Source organism: Geotrypetes seraphini, chromosome 9 (genome assembly GCF_902459505.1).
Source record: "Geotrypetes seraphini chromosome 9, aGeoSer1.1, whole genome shotgun sequence".
Lineage (NCBI taxonomy): Eukaryota > Metazoa > Chordata > Amphibia > Gymnophiona > Dermophiidae > Geotrypetes > Geotrypetes seraphini.
Window position 1 is genome coordinate 16,870,043 of NC_047092.1, and position 17,703 is coordinate 16,887,745.

Consider the following 17,703-nt stretch of genomic DNA (forward strand, 5'->3'; position numbering starts at 1 on the left):
CTTCTAAATCAAAACGACTGGCTATGCTCCCTCGATCTCAAAGAGGCTTACACTCACATACCGATCAATGTAACCTCAAGACCATATCTCCGATTCATGATCAATCATTGTCATTACCAGTACAAGGTGCTGCCCTTCGGTCTTGCCTCATCTCCAAGGGTATTCACCAAATGTCTCATTGTGGTAGCGGCATTTCTACGCTCTCACCACCTGCATGTATTTCCTTACCTGGACGATTGGTTGATCAAAGACACTTCTGCTCAAGCGGTCCTTCTGGCCACCAACCAAACCATCCAGTTTCTACAACTTCTGGGATTCGAGATCAATCTACCCAAATCTCATATCATTCCCACTCAGAGACTTCAATTTATTGGAGCGATCCTGGATACACTCCTAATGAGAGCTTTCCTACCATCCAATCGTCTCCAGACTCTTCAGTCTCTATGTCACCAGGTACTTCCTCTGCCGTCCATCTCAGCAAGACAAATGATGGTACTCTTGGGACACATGGCATCCACAGTTCATGTCACACCTCATGCCCGTCTTCACCTGCGCACTCCTCAATGGACCCTTGCTACCCAGTGGTCCCAAGCGTCGGACCCTTGCTCACGACACATATCTGTGACATCATCTCTTCGTCAGTCTCTTCAATGGTGGTTGGTATCCTCAAATCTATCCAGAGGTCTTCTGTTCCATCAGCCTCCTCATCAACTAGTCATCACCACCGACGCCTCTCTGTATGCATGGGGAGCTCACTTGAACGAGTTCCAGACTCAAGGTCTTTGGTCAGCCCAGGAGAGGAAGCATCAAATCAATTTCCTGGAACTCAGAGCGATGTTTTACGCCCTCAAGGCCTTCCAACACCTTCTCTTTCCTCAGGTCCTTCTGTTGTGCACAGACAATCAGGTTGCGATGTACTACATCAACAAACAGGGTGGGACAGGCTCTCGCCTTTTATGCCAGGAAGCCCAGAAGATATGGACTTGGGCCATAGATCACCATCTCTTCCTGAAAGCTATATACATTCAGGGGAAACAGAATTCCTTAGCGGACAAACTCAGCAGAATTCTCCAACCTCACGAGTGGACACTCGATCCTGTAACTCTACAGTCTATCTTCGATCAATGGGGCACTCCTCAGATAGACCTCTTTGCAGCTCCTCACAATCATCAGCTGCCCCTATTCTGCTCCAGACTTTACTCTCCGCACCGTCTAACAGCAGATGCTTTTCTCCTCGACTGGTCGAATCAGTTCCTGTATGCCTTCCCTCCTCTGCCTCTCATGTTGAGAACCTTGTTCAAGCTCAAGAGGGAACGAGCCACCATGATTCTGATTGCTCCGAGGTGGCCCAGGCAACATTGGTTCTCCCTTCTACTTCAACTCAGTTCCAGGGAACCTTTTCTTCTTCCTCTGTTTCCTTCTCTGCTTACGCAACAGCAGGGAACCCTTCTGCATCCCAACCTCCAGTCTCTACACCTGATGGCTTGGTATCTCTCGGGCTGAACTCGACTGATACTCTTTTATCTCAGCCCGTTCGTTCCATTCTGGAAGCCTCCAGGAAACCAGCCACTCTTCAATGTTACCATCAAAAGTGGACGAGATTTTCTTCCTGGTGTCTTCTTCATCATCTTGATCCCACTTCCCTAGCGGTGGAGACGTTGTTGGATTATCTTCTTTCTTTGTCTGATTCTGGCCTGAAGTCCTCTTCCATCAGGGTCCACCTCAGTGCCATTGCAGCTTTTCATGAGCCAGTCCATGGAAAACTTCTTTCAGCTCATCCCCTGGTGTCCAGGTTCATGCGTGGGCTTTTCAATGTGAAACCACCTCTTAAAGCCCCTCCGGTTATCTGGGATCTCAATGTGGTTCTTTCAGCTTTAATGAAGCCTCCATTTGAACCTTTAGCTACTTCTCCTTTCAAATTTCTCACTTGGAAGGTACTTTTCCTTATTGCTCTTACCTCTGCCAGGAGAGTCAGTGAGCTTCATGCACTGGTTGCAGATCCACCTTTTACGGTCTTTCATCATGACAAGGTGGTTCTGCGTACACATCCAAAGTTTCTCCCCAAGGTTGTTTCTGAATTTCATCTCAACCAATCCATTGTTCTACCGGTTTTCTTTCCAAAACCTCATTCTCATTCTGGGGAACAAGCTCTGCATACTTTGGATTGTAAAAGGGCTCTTGCTTACTATCTGGAGCGTACGAAACCCCACAGATCAGTTCCCCAACTCTTTCTATCCTTTGATCCGAATAAATTGGGACGTCCTGTTTCTAAACGTACGTTGTCTAATTGGCTAGCAGCGTGCATTTCATTCTGTTATGCTCAGACCGGACTGACACTGGAAGGTTCTGTCACGGCCCATAGAGTCAGAGCAATGGCAGCATCTGTAGCTTTCCTCCGTTCCACTCCTATTGAGGAAATCTGCAAAGCTGCTACTTGGTCCTCAGTTCACACTTTTACATCTCATTATTGTCTGGATGCATTCTCCAGAAGGGATGGTCACTTCGGCCAATCTGTTTTACAAAATTTGTTTTCTTAATGGCCAACCTTCCCTCCATCCCTCTTTTTGTTAGCTTAGAGGTCACCCATCAGTCAAGAATATGCTGCCTGCTTGTCCTGGGATAAAGCACAGTTACTTACCGTAACAGGTGTTATCCAGGGACAGCAGGCAGATATTCTTGCGTCCCACCCACCTCCCCGGGTTGGCTTCTTAGCTGGCTTATACTAACTGAGGGACCGCGCGCCTCTGTCGGGCGGGAAGGCACTCGCGCGTGCGCGGTGCGGCCGAGCTAGAACTTTCTAAAAAGTTCTTAGAGTGCAATCACTCTAAAATTGTCCGTACCGGGGCTCCGTCGGTGCCGTCACCCATCAGTCAAGAATATCTGCCTGCTGTCCCTGGATAACACCTGTTACGGTAAGTAACTGTGCTTTATGTGCTCATTTACTAAAAGTGGACCAATCTTGGTTAGTTAGACTGGACAGGCTATTTTGATCTTTAACCTGCATTCATTTATTATGTTGGTTTACTATTTGAATTTTTTAAAATATAATTAACAACCCCACCTAAGCAGAGATTTTTCTGATGGCAGCAGATTATAGGAATAATGTCAAATCAGATGTTAATCCTGTCACAGCTAATCAGGAGCCCATAAAACACATACAAGACTAGAAATTAAATTTATAATCTTTCAGATACTTCTCAATTGCCCATGACATGGCCATAACAAAGGGCAATGATTACATTTAATAGAAAATGCGGAGCATCAACAGCTGAGAAAAGGGCTGGGAAGATGGAGGGTAACACCTCTGCAGTACCCACCAGCACCACTACATCCACACCAGCCTGCACAAGCAGGTCCAGTCGGTACTTGTCATCCTCCCGGGTTCCAACAGCAGCTCCACAAAGCAATTGCTTCCGTGAGTCTTTGGAAGCCAGCGGATAGTCACGATTCTTTTTCAGGTCTGTTCGGGCAATGATGGCAACTAGTTCATCGTTGTCATTCACAATTGGCAGTTTTCCTGAGAAAAATAAAATAAGCAAATGTAAGAACTTGGCAACTCTTGCTCTTAACTGCTAAAATATACTGCAGCGAATATACGCATCTGTCACTTGTGGAATCTTTGAATGGTGTGGATGGCAACTGCTCAGAAACTTCATCCTTATAAGCATTTCCCTAAACTAATGTGTTCCTGTCATGTGGGAATAAACTAACGTGACATTTGCTTTTAAATGTCAGGGATCTGTTGCACCATCTTGTTGATAGCCAAACTCTGCTGGGCCCATTCCAAAATTACTGCAAGAGATTCTTCATCCCAATGATTCTTTGACAAAGGGGGCGGGGATGCCGAAGAATATCCAGAAACATAGGGCCAAATTCACCGATCATGTTCTGACCAGTTTGCGATTGTTCCCCAACCCCAACCCGATTCACTAACCTTGAGCCTGATCATTCTCCCACCCGATCCGATCTACCCATGGCATGTTAAGTAAGAAGTCATTGATTCACTAAACAGAACAAGAAACACCGATTGGGTTTGCCAATCCAAAATGAAACGACTGCCGAGGACAAGTTGCTTACTATCCTAGCCGACTCTCCTGCTTTCTGCCGCCCTGAAATCCCAGTATCAAGTTTACAAAACAACCCTAAATAAAAAATAAAACTGTATACCGTATTTTCATGCAAATAACGCGCACCCGTATAAAACGCGCACACGGGTATAGCGCACAGAAATCACGATGATATGTACAAAAACTTTGGTATACCGCGCTCACGGGTATACCGCGCATGCTGCCCGACGCTCCTTTCGCCCGCCCTGACTTTCCGACTCTCCGTTCACCCCCCCCCTGACTTCCGTGCACTGTCCCCCCTTGAAGGTCTGTCCCCATCCTGAAAGCCTGATGCCCCCCCCCCAACGTCCGATACATCCCTCCCCCCGAAGGACCGCCGACTCCCCAACAATATCGGGCCAGGAGGGAGCCCAAATCCTCCTGGCCACGGCGACCCCCTAACCCCACCCCGCACTACATTACGGGCAGGAGGGATCCCAGGCCCTCCTGCCCTCGACGCAAACCCCCCTCCCCCCAACGACCGCCCCCCAAAGAACCTCCGACCACCCCCCCAGCCGACCCGCGGCCCCCCTGGCGACCCCCACGACCCCCCCACCCCCCTTCCCCGTACCTTTGGTAGTTGGGCCAGAAGGGAGCCCAAACCCTCCTGGCCACGGCGACCCCCTAACCCCACCCCGCACTACATTACGGGCAGGAGGGATCCCAGGCCCTCCTGCCCTCGACGCAAACCCCCCTCCCCCCCAACGACCGCCCCCCCCAAGAACCTCCGACCGCTCCCCCAGCCGACCCGCGACCCCCCTGGCGACCCCCACGACCCCCCCACCCCCCTTCCCCGTACCTTTGGTAGTTGGCCGGACAGACGGGAGCCAAACCCGCCTGTCCGGCAGGCAGCCAACGAAGGAATGAGTCCGGATTGGCCCATCCATCCTAAAGCTCCGCCTACTGGTGGGGCCTAAGGCGCGTGGGCCAATCAGAATAGGCCCTGGAGCCTTAGGTCCCACCTGGGGGCGCGGCCTGAGGCACATGGTCGGGTTGGGCCCATGTGCCTCAGGCCGCGCCCCCAGGTGGGACCTAAGGCTCCAGGGCCTATTCTGATTGGCCCACGCGCCTTAGGCCCCACCAGTAGGCGGAGCTTTAGGATGGATGGGCCAATCCGGCCTCATTCCTTCGTTGGCTGCCTGCCGGACAGGCGGGTTTGGCTCCCGTCTGTCCGGCCAACTACCAAAGGTACGGGGAAGGGGTGTGGGGGGGTCGCCAGGGGGGTCGCGGGTCGGCTGGGGGAGCGGTCGGAGGTTCTTGGGGGGGGCGGTCGTTGGGGGCGAGGGGGGTTTGCGTCGAGGGCAGGAGGGCCTGGGATCCCTCCTGCCCGTAATGTAGTGCGGGGTGGGGTTAGGGGGTCGCCGTGGCCAGGAGGGTTTGGGCTCCCTTCTGGCCCGATATTGTCGGGAAGTCGGCGGTCCTTCGGGGTGGGGGTGTGAGTGGTCCTGCCGGGGGGGGGGGGATGTATCGGACGTCGGGGAGTCGGCCGTGCAAGAGGGCTTGGGCTCCCTCTTGCTCCGATCGTGGATGCGGGTGCGGGTGGGAGCGCGTGCGAGCGGTCGTTCGGGGTGGGGGTGCGAGCGGTCCTGCTGGGGGGGGTGAATCGGGCGTCGGGCGGGGTGGGAACTATGTTTTAAAACTTTTGTATACCGCGCTCACGCATATAACGCGCGAGGGGTATGCGCGGTAGGTAAAAACGCGTATAACGCACGCGTTATATGCGTGAAAATACGGTATTACTCCCCCTATATTCTGCAAAAAGCAGTGCTATGCAAACCCATGGTTTTAACCCGCGGGTTAAAAGCGTGTTCTGTTCCATAATCTGGCTGCAGCATGTTCTGTTCCATTAAATTGAAATGTCCACTCAAGTAAACTGCAGCCACCTCTCCCCCTTTGTTTTGATCTCGCTTGTGTGGAGAGCAAGCGAATGCTCAGATCGCATCTACAGCCAACCAGGATGGTCTGCACATGCGTCGCGATCGCTCTGCAGTGATCTGTGTGATCGCAGTGGTGTGTGCATCTGATCAGATAATTTGCATGAGGACTCTGTAGTGAATCGGTTGCCCGGCAGAACTCAGCCACGAATTGCCCAATGATCCAGACCGGTGAGTTGAGTGAATCTAGGCCATAGTCATAAAAATTGGAGTATTTCCATATATTCTAGAAACCCGTCAACAGTAATAGCTGTAACAGTTCAAATGTCAAGAATAAGGAACCACCTTTTTATATTCAGTTACAAGTTTGTTTGTTTTTTTATAATTTTCCAAGGTCTTAGGCAGGAAAAGTTTTAAAAATATACAGACTTGTAATATAGAAAGATATATGGGTCACCTAAATCAGATAGCCTTGCAAACCCTTCCTTCAGACAGGGCCCACCCAAGCTCAATCCGGCACAAAAACGAGGACCAGGATCCCTAAACAAATTCCAACAGCCCTACCAAGGGAGATGGGTACAGCTCCTCACACCTGCTGAGACTGAAAGAAGACTGATAGGAATAGGGAAAGGCACCTATTATGTACTATTCCACAGCTTTGTTTCTGTTGCCACCTGCTGGTCATTGTGAGATATATATACCCGTTTGTAAGATATCTATACTGGTCTGGAGAGTTGCTAAAGAAACCTGTTTTACTTCTTGGGATCTTGCTAGGTACCTGTGATCTGGGTTGGCCACTGCTGGAAACACGATACTCCTGGGCTTGATGGACCTGCGGTCTGTCTCAGTATGGCAATTTTTATGTTCTTTCCCTATCAAGCTGATTCTTATTAATTTAGATGTGTCATTTTCTTTGTTGTACCGTACAGCTTTCTTAATGGTTGCTATTTAAAGGAGCACCTAGTGAGTGAACAGTACAGTTTGCTTCCACTCTCCTTTTTTAAAAGCCTGGTGATGGAGAAGCATGGCAAAATCTGTTTCCTTACTACAATGGCAAGCTATGTTTTAAATGTAGAATGCATTCTTTCTAATCATTCAAACAGTGATATCCAATGGATAACATTTTCTCTTGATTTCATTACTAATTTTCAACTCAAGAATAGCTACATTCATATATCTTCCCTCCAGCTCAGACACACAAACACAGGTTGAAATGAATTCCATGCTTTTCTGCTATTATAAATACATAGGTAAGCCCTTGTTCATTATTTTCCTACCTTTCTTGCTGCGCTGCAGGATTTCATTGGCTTCTTTCAGAGTGACATCTGCTGGTGCAACAACTAAGTCCTCTCGCTTTGTCATTACCTGAATGGGAAGGTGGCAATACAGTTAAATGAAGCTGCTCACCTATGACGGGATATCTCCATAGGAAAGATAAACAAGACAAATAAGTGACATTTGGATAGCATTGACAAATGCCATTTTTCCAAGCATCCTAGGATTCCTGTGTTCTTCAAGCTTTTGACACCTATGGACCGGTGGAAATAAAATAATTATTTTGTGGACCGGCATCGGTCCACAGACCGGCAGTTGAAGAACACGGGCTAAGTCGTGCCCATCTCCACTCCAGACCCTGCCCCATAATAGTACTAACTGTAACACCATTTTTTCCATTCATTTTTCATATACATATACACACACACACACAATATAATTGTATTAACAACACATAATAGCTAACCACAAAATTAAAATACACAAAGCACACTGTATGCTTTTCAAAATTCCTTCCTACCAGAAAACAGATAACCCCATGCAAATGCAGGACCAAAAACAAAGTACTAATATTTACAAACAAACCCTAAGATGCAAGACTCTGCAAGCAGTACAACCCCAGAGGAAAAGAAACAAATGCATATCTTCCTGAACAGACAGCAGATGTAAATCAATCACTAAATACAAAAATAAAAGCATTCCCCCTACCGTTGTTGTCTCTCTCCCTCCATGCTGTGCCTTGCCTTCCGGCCTGCCCCCCCAGGGTTATCTTTGGGCGGGCTCCCTGAGTGCTGCAGTGCACAAAGCTGTGGGCAGCGGCTCCTCGCGCGCATCCTACACCTCATCTGGACGCCTTCCCTCTGATATTGAGATGTCAGAGACAAGGCTTCAGATTCAGGCGCAGGATGTGCGTAGGAGCCTTTTTCCACTGCTTTATGCACTGCAGCACTCAGGGAGCCAGACCGAAGATGCCGCGTTGATCGCACTGTGGACCGGTGGCTGCAGAACACTGTCTTGGGCCCAATGGAGGTGCCGGCCCTGTGGACCGGCAGAAAACTTCTGCGGATCGGCACTAGTCCATAGATCGGCAGTTGAAGAACACTGCTCTAGAGTACCTCAATCTATCCTAAAGATACAGCTACCTCAACTTGACGGAAGTGGGGGGTGGAGTGGATGGGACTGTGTGTTTGATTTATCCTGCTGACAAGAACTCCTGTCAGAGAAAAAGATTCTTACTCGCATTAACAAGTGGTTTGAATCAGTCATACAAGTGGGAAAACTTCCTCTGGCCGAGACCCTTCTTCCAATATAACTGCCAGTTTCGCCAGAAGGTATTTCGGAAGGAGGGAGCCGGAGAAGGTCCCGGAGCAGGCTTGTGATGTTGCCTCTTCATGGACAAAGCTTCTAAAAGTCTGGAGGCGCAAAGGGACTCACCCAGGGGAGTCTCAGGTTTTTTGTGGGGTTTTTTTTTGCCAGTTTTGACCCGTGATCAAGTGGAAGGGAGGGGGAGGGGCTGTTGGACTCGCAAGGGGGGGTGAGAGGATATATGAAGACTTGTATCCCATATACAGAAACCATTCCTGCTATAGACAAGTTAACTTGGATTTCTCCTAGAACAAGTCTTATAACAAGTTCTCACTAAAGTCTGAGATATCCAGTTTCTAACCTTTTGAGTACATATTCACCTTCTTGTACATGCCTTTTCAAATGCCAGATACTCTTAAGCAGGTTAGTTCTCTGGCTCCTAGTGTCGCAAAAGAGGCTCAAGGAGTGTTATCAAATGATTATAGGCTACTTTGGTTAATTTGCTGCCACATTCATCAGTTATCGGAGCTGGGCAAGAAATTCATATCCTAAGGGAAATGCTCTGGCCAGGGAGCTAGCTTGTATGGCTGATTCAATGTGCCTATATCAATGAGGAGAAAACAAAGTCATTAACTGCTGCCCTTCTACCAAATAAAAACCCCCCACACAATACTTTTCATTAAACTAAAAAGCAATTCCTACTCTGGAACAGTAGCTACAAGTCACAGTCAACATACATTGTGCCCAAAGCATTTGAAGTCTGGCGAGACACAACAAACTAGATCAGAATGGTAGAGCTAAGTAACTTTCCTCATCCTTACCTCACTTAGGTGCATGGTGTAGTCTTTCTTTGAGAGAAAGTCTATGTCTCTTGATGTAACAATTCCCATCAGCTTACTTCCCATCTTCCCTGTCTCTGTGATGGGGATCCCTGAAAATCCATGACGGTTTTTGGCTTCAAAGACATCCCCCACTGTGTGACTTGGGCTCATGACCACCGGGTCAGTAATAAAACCTTGCTCAAATTTCTGCAGTGAGAACAAACACCAAGAAAGAAGCAGGGAGCAAAGAGTAAATGCTACTATAAGTATTCTTACATCCATATTCCCTGTGTTTATATTTCATCTGTCAGCCAACCATGCTCATAGGTTAATTATTGGGGCTTCAGAAGAATGATCTCTGGACTCAACCAAAGAAAAGACTATGGACCGATTCTTGGGAGATAACACTGGGCAAGAACTCTTACTGCTGGGTTACAGGCTATGGACTTTGCCCTGGCAAGTCAGACCTGTAGTATAGATCTTGCTGCATCAGTCCAACTTTCACTATCTGCTGGAAGCAGAGAAAAATACTAGTTCCAGGCTACACTGCTTCTTATGCCGGTGATGTCATGGTAGAATTCAGTTTCTCTGCCCCCCATCTGCTCATAAGGCAACATAACCATTAGTCTGCTCTAGCAGGTCTAAATTTAACATCTCACCATTTTTCCACAAAAGACACAGAAAACTGGGTAGCTCTATCTAAATCAGTGTACTTGAAAAGATAATTAACAATAAAGACACTAGGCCACAAGAGGGTTTTATTTTTTTAAGTTTAAAGGCTACTTTCAAAACACTTTCTGGAATACCAACTCTACTTAATCCTTCTTTAATATGCATATTCCACCATGAAACTGTTGTCACTATTCTGTTCAAGCTACTTACCTTGACTCTGTGAACTTCATTGGCTTGAAACTCTGGAGTGCAGTTGTGATGGATGATTCCTATCCCACCCATCAACTGCAAAAGATAAAAGAGAAGCATAAGGAATCCCCTGCTCTTGGCAGTCTGCACCACTAGCTCTGCCCGCATAACAAACAGGGTATTTTTAAAAGAGATGGAGCTGTAGAAAAATGCACTATGCAAGCCTCCTTACACAAATCCTGCAGCATCCTGTTATTCTAGTACTGATAACCCTTCTTCATCCAGCACATTGTCAGTGAGCCTCTGTCCTGACAGTAGCTGCTTCTGTTCCAGCAGGGTCTCAGATACTCTTAAGCATGGGACTACGTTAAAAATTTTGCAAACTTATATCTTGCTTTCATTTTGCTAGAATCTGAATACTTGTATAGGAGGTCCCTAATATACAACCTATGCCTCACTGGCATATGTAGACCTGTTTCAAGTCATAGGGCAACCCTTAAAATCGGTTCATAGACAGTGGAGCGCAAGACGTCAGCGCGCTGACAATCCAGCACCGACAATTCGGCGCAAGACAGAAGCGTGCGGGGAAAAAGTAATTTTTAAAGAGTTCCGACAGGGGGTTTGGGGTGGCAACCCCCCCCACTTTATTGGTTAGTGTTCGCGCTGCTGTTGGAGGGGGGTTCGGGGGGGTGGAAACCAGTGTTCCCTCTAAGCGGGCGGGTGTTGTGAGCAAACTTTTTTCACCGTGAGCCAAAAATATCGGGCGCCAGCAAGTTATGAGCCAACTCGCCCGATTCTCCTCTCGCCGCCCTGCCATCTGCCGTACGCCTCTTCCGATCGTGCGCTGTGACGAGAAACGTGTGCGCTGCGATGTAATATTTTGTGCGCCAGCGCACGCCAGCGCAGCTTAGCGGGAACACTGGTTCAAATGGTTTTATTTATTTCCCCAAATTTATTTTTGTTATACGCATTGAAAATATTTGATATTGCGTTTAAATCAAAATCTCAATAAACTTGAAACGAGTGCCCGTGAGATTGTGGGAGGGTTAAATACTCAAAACTTAGAAGTTTTTGCTACGCCAGCTTTCTGGTATCTTTACATACAGTGGCGTACCTAGCATATGTAACATCCGGGGCCCATCATTTTTTGGCACCCCCCCCCCATCTGTAAGAAAAACATGATTTTTAGTAACAAACCACACGTCACACATGAGTACCTAGGAAAAGGCAGCATCTTACATATTGCAGTGAGCAGTACATCAATACACCCATTGTAAAACTAAACAAGCCAGACCAGCACAGATCAATCCTACACCGTCAATCCTAACAGAAAACCATGTCTTTCGAACACACAGAACACAGAAAACACCTTCGCCTAGTAAGGAATATGTAATCACAAACTAACCCCTCCCTCTTTTACAAAACTGTAGTGTGGATTTTAGCTACGGAGGTAACAGCTCTGATGCTCATAAAATTCTGAGCATCAGAGCTGCTACCACCAAGGCTGGTGCTAAAAACGCTTCACAGTTTTGTAAAAGGGGGGATAAAATAAAAATACATAGACAAAGGTTAAATTGAACCAGCAAGAAGCTGGACTCTGCATACAATGCTTCACAGAAACAGTGACACATGTCTCCTAAAGCAATAAATAAATAGAAATTTTTTTCTACCTTTGTCTTCTGTGGTTTCTCCTTTCCTCATCTTCTTGTAACTCTCTTCCTTCCATCCACTGTCTGCCGTCTCTCTTCCCCTATATGGCATCTTCTCTCCTTCTATGCCCCTTCTAGAAACTGTATGCCTCCCCCTTCCATCTCTCCTTTCACCCCATTGGTCTGGCATCTCTCTCCTCGCCTTCCCTCTCCCACACCTCTCCTCATAGTCTGGTATCTCCCCTTCCCTGATTCTCTGGCATCTCTCTCCTTTCCTTTTCTTCCATCTTTCGCTCCCCCTCCATGCTCTCACATCTCCCCCTTCCTTTTCCCTTAGACTGGCATACCTTCCTCCTACGCTCCAAGCCCTGGCATCTCCTTTAATTCCCTCCCTCATCTTCCTTCTCCCTCCAGCTGGGTACCGCAACACTCTTCCCTGCAGCTCTGCACTTCCCCACAATTGCCATGCTTCGGTTCCTCTTCTTCCTTCCTTCCTCCCCCCCCCCCCCCGCGGGACCCTGCGGCACCATCAACTCTTACTCCCTCTAATGTCGGCCCTGCAGCTCCAGACTTCCTCGCACCTTCTCCCCTCCCCCTTTGGATCGCTATTATTTTAAATGTTATAGCCGCGGAGCTGTATCCATCAGTGGAGATGTCTAACCTCGGCCTGCCCCGGAACTCTTACTGCAACAGTGACTTCCTGTTCCTGCCTAGACGGGCGGCTGCTGCAGTAAGAGTTCCGGGGCAGGCCGAGGTTAGACATCTCCACTGATGGATACAGCTCCGCGGCTATAACATTTAAAATAATAGCGATCCAAAGGGGGAGGGGAGAAGGTGCGAGGAAGTCTGGAGCTGCAGGGCCGACATTAGAGGGAGTAAGAGTTGATGGTGCCGCAGGGTCCCGCGGGGGGGGGGGAGGAAGGAAGGAAGAAGAGGAACCGAAGCATGGCAATTGTGGGGAAGTGCAATCCCCCCAATGCGTCCCCTTACCTTACCGACGCGTGTGTGCGCTGTGAAGAGAAACTTTGCGCTGCGATGTAATATTTTGTGCGCGAGCGCAGGCCAACGCAGCTTAGCGGGAACACTGGTGGAAACCTCCATTATAGTGAAAACTGAACTTTTTCTGATTTTTTTCGGGAAAAGTTCTGTTTTCTCTATAATGTGGGGGTTTTCACCCCCCCCCCGCAATGGCAGCGCGAACCACTAACCAATAAAGTGGGGGGGGGGGGTTGCCACCCCAAACCCCCAGTCGGAGCTCTTTAAAAATTATTTTTTCCCCCGCGCGCTTCTGTCTTCCGCCGAATTGTCTGCGCTGGATTGTCGGCGCGCTGGCGTCTGGCATGCAATTATCCCATCACCTTAAAATCAGACCCCTGTAGAACCATAGTACTGCCAGAGTACCAATGGACTTTCATTAAAACACTGATTCTTTCCTATCTTACAGTATCTATGCCCTGTTACTTACTGCCATAGCAATAGCCATGTCTGATTCTGTGACGGTATCCATGGGTGAGGAGATCAAAGGTGTCTTTAGGGTTATCTTCCGGGTCAAGGCAGAGGTCAAATCCTAAGCACAAGAGATATTTTTTTTAATCTTCACATCAACATTGGCATATTAGCCCTCCAGTACAAGGATTTCAGATACCACAATCTAGATAACCTGCACCACCATCTAGAACAGGAACAGGGGAAGCAGATTCGCAGGATAACCCAAGGGTCAAATCAGACACAACCAGGGCCTACCTTCACAAAAGTAACCCTGAGGATAAGGCATCAAGCTACCAATTAGATGATTTAGAACCCATTCCCAAATTTAAAATGAAAAAAAGTAAAGATCTAGTAAGCAGAAGTGGGAAGCACTGCTATTCAGTGTCCTGAGACAAGATAAAAGTAACACTCATTTGACCATCCCATTGCATATGCTAGTCACGAAGCTTTAGAAAAGCATCAAACTGCAAGTACTTTATGAAAAAGTCCACTATATTACAGAAACATTAAAACTGCTTATGTCCATTTCTAGCATTTCTGCATTTTCTAGGATTTGGTTATCTGAAGCTTCAAAATACTGGAAAAAAAAATCAAGTTACTTGCCTGAAAGCAGGTGTTCCTCGCTGACAGGCAAGATGCAAGTCTGTGTAAGTGGGCGATACATTTGATGGAGCCCGCAAGGAAAATCCCCCCAAAATCTCAGAGGAGCTACAAATACAGCTTAGACTGCGAAAGATTTGTCTAATATGACAATGCATATGGATTGCCACCATGTATGGGGGTCTCCTGAATTCTTAGGCTATTTTGAGAGTGAATGAAAACTTGTATCCTGATATCCATATGTAATACTTAACATAAGCAAGTATAATATTTGGTTTCTCCAAGGTCAAATAGGATAGAAAGACCTCAAGGACTCTGACCAGCAGAGAAAAAAAAGGGTAACAGTGTCTCCATATAAGTGTCTGGTGAAACTAGAGAATGACACGGGGACAAATTTTCCCCCATCCCCACAGGAATTCATTTTCCCGTCCCGGTGAGTTTTTCCTGTCTCTGTCCCATTCCTGCAAGCTCTGTCCTCATCTGCACAAGCCCTCAAACACTTTAAAATCATAAGTGTTTGAGGCTTATGCGGTTAAGGCAGAGCTTACAGGAATGGGGCAGAGACAGTGACAAAACTCACGGGGATGGGAAGGGGAAACAGTTCCTGCGGGGACAGGGAAAAATTTGTCCCCATGTCATTCTCTAGGTGAAACCTCATTTAGAGAGCTATGTATAGACTGCACCTTCTAAAGCAGTGTATCGCAAACTGTGTGCCATGGCACACTACTGTGTTGTGAGACGCTGGCTGCTTACAGGACGTGCCTCTCATGGCAAGAGGCACCGCTCCTCCTCTCCCCCACCGGCAAAGGGACAGGTTCAGGGTCCAGTCAGAGGCCTCCGTGCATGTGCGGTCATCAACATGATGACATCACACATGTGTGTGACATCATCCCGTCGATATCCGCGCACTTCCAAGTGCCTTCCAACCGCAGCTCCGGGTTTGTGGGACAGGATAGATGATACAGAGGATTGCTACTAAAATGGTCAGTGGTCTGTCAAAGCATATGGGGACAAAGATCAAAGTATAAGAAAAGCAGGAAGCAGGCCTCGCCATTGAAAAGAAAACTGTGGAACAGGGTGCATAGATGAAAGGGGACAGATTCAGGAGTAATCTAAGGAAAATTTTCTTTATGGAAAAGAATGCTGGATGTACAATGTGGAGTAAACAAACAAAAAAGTAAGGTTGAGACAATGGGCTCAAAAACTAGCATACGTGCAAGCAAAGAGACACTAAAGATACCAAAACGGGACAAAAAATAGCAGAAAAATTCTCGAATGTGTTCACAGCTCAACTGCAACCAGTGGATGCAGATATTGATGCAACAATTAACTCCTGGCAAAACCTCACCATATCCATCCTAAAAGACATCTCTTCTCTTAGAATCAGTACTTCAAATCAAGCCAAGAAAAAACCCCTGGTACTCAAACTCATTGCTAACGATAAAAAAAAAGTACAGAGAATGGAAAGAGGTTGGAGGAAAAACCAAAACCAAGAACACTACATCAAGTGGAGGAAGGGAGTAAAACAATATAAAAAAGCAACTGACGAGGCAAATAAATACTTTGAAGAACAGATAGAAAAATCAAACAACACTCCTATAAAACCTTTTCAGAATATTTAACTCACTCAAACACCAAAGACATAACTGATGGCCTCAACATACAACCACCAAATGCATCAGAATTAGCGTACTACTTTCACGAGAAAATTAGAACAGTAAGAAAAAACCATTTCACCCACTCCCTTGAGGACAGTGTGGAAGTATCCAACAGAAATGCTAATGAATCAAAGGGAATTCCAGCGGACGGAAAACTGGCAGAAATCTCACCAATCTCCATAAGAGAAACTAAAACCTTGCTAAAAAGACTCGCCCAAAAACACTGTCAACTAGACCAGGCCTGAGTTTTTGAAATAGCTGAAAACTTAGATGTTTTATTTTTCAGCAAATTGTTTTGAGAAGACAAAAATAGTACTTTCATGCCATAGGTACTAATGCTGGATAAGTCTTCCAGTGAAATCAAATAGTAAGTATGTCATTAAAAATGCATAAAAACCAAGTGGAAGAAATAGTACAAGGGGCATTAGACTACTTGGGAAAATGGTGTATGTCTAGTATTTACCCAACACCTACTTTACATTTTTTACACTGGGATTGTTTTAATCAGTTAAAACCTAAAATTAAAAGTTCTAATGTCACGATATAAATGCTCACTTCCCAAGTTTTCACTTCTAAGTTAGGGGACTTTCCCTAAGAATTCCTGCTAGTTGATCATTTACTCTTGAACTCTATGCTACCAAACAGCCAGCAAATGTCTGCCTCATCCCTGACCTTTTAACAGCTCCAGTGCAGAACAAGCAGCTTACATCTCGTATCTGCAACTTATCGCCCATGAGCTATAAATATCCCGATTCCCATAACAAACCTCATGACAATGCAATGGGAACTCAACCACCACAGGGGTTTTATAAATATTTTTCAGGTATTGCTAAGAGAGGGAGATGTGATAAGCTAATGCACAACAATTTATGGAAAATAAGTTTCCTGCTTAGTTTCTCAGGTGCAATGTCTCCAAATAGGATAGTTTCTTCTTGTATTGAAGCTTCAGTGGGAAACCAATGGTCAGTTCAGCTGAGCCAGTCTCAATCTGAAATCCAATTAACTGAGATCCTTATAAATCCCTTTATTTTTATACAACCGTGAGATTTTTGGGCCAAAATGGCCCCCAAAATAAGTCTTGTCTTATATTCAAGTCATCGCCTACCCCCCCCCCCCAGACTTTTTGCAGGCCTCTGCCAGCCTGCCATATAACCTGATAGGCCAGGACAGGAGAGAACCCTCCTGTCTAGGCCGGCTAACAATTATTTTTGCCTTCCCCCCTGTCCTTTTTTTCAGCTTTTTGAATCCCTGGAGGTCCAGCGATGTATTGGGCAGGAGCGAACTTTCTGTGCTCCTGCCCCATGCTAAGCTCTTCCCTTCCTGAATGGCTGCCCAAGTTCTCACAGCCCAGCGGTGTACCAGGCAGGAGTGAGCTTTTTGCGCTCCTGCCCAGCCCTGAGCCGCTCCATGAATGGCTACCGTTAGTCCTTGTGAGTCATATGGCAAGTTTGGTGGAGGCCTGCAGGACATTGGGAGAGAGGTGAGACAGGGTGCAGAGCCTGGCAGGGAGGTAGGGGAGACAGGGTGGAAATCTTGGCAGGGAGGGGGCTGGGTGCAGAGCATGGCAGAAAGTGACTGGGGAGAGGGGACAAAGTGTAGAGCCTGGCAGGGAGGGGGACAGGGTGGAGAGCTTGGCAGAGCAGGGAAGAAGGGGGCTAGGTGCAGAGTCTGGCACGGCAAGGGGGGGCTGAGTGCAAAGCCTAGCAAAGGAGGGAGTGAGGTGGCAGGGCACATGAATATTACCCCCCCTTCCTATATTCGAGTCCACCTTTTTTTCCTCCTTTTTGGGAAGAAAAAAAAGGGTACCTCGTCTTATACTCGGATCGACATATTCAAGTATATACAGTGCATAAAAATAGAAACTTCTTTAAAACAACTTTTTCCACTCACAAGGCTTTTCTTCTTTTCTATAAAATTTTATTCAATACACCAAAAAGGTGTCATGGGTGTAGCAAATTTTTGGTACTTTGTTCTATATGCAAGATTGCAAGGCTTTTTGTGGAGTTTGTTCTTTTGCAGTAGAGAATGACACGGAGAAAAAATTTGTTCCCCGTCCCTACCAGCTT

The 17,703-nt window shown here is 46.9% G+C and overlaps 1 protein-coding gene across 5 annotated transcripts in view; it reads right to left on the reverse strand.

Annotated features, from left to right (window-relative positions):
- The window catches only part of IMPDH1 (inosine monophosphate dehydrogenase 1), a 217,126-nt gene that overhangs the window by 95,961 nt on the left and 103,462 nt on the right, over positions 1-17,703 (reverse strand). For all 5 annotated transcript variants that reach the window (XM_033958852.1, XM_033958853.1, XM_033958855.1 and 2 more), the window contains exons 4-8: positions 13,357-13,458; positions 10,264-10,338; positions 9,382-9,588; positions 7,258-7,345; positions 3,318-3,517 (exon numbers count right to left, since the gene is read on the reverse strand). In XM_033958852.1, the coding sequence (XP_033814743.1) occupies positions 3,318-3,517; positions 7,258-7,345; positions 9,382-9,588; positions 10,264-10,338; positions 13,357-13,458 (672 nt within the window). The remainder of the gene's footprint in view (positions 1-3,317; positions 3,518-7,257; positions 7,346-9,381; positions 9,589-10,263; positions 10,339-13,356; positions 13,459-17,703) is intronic.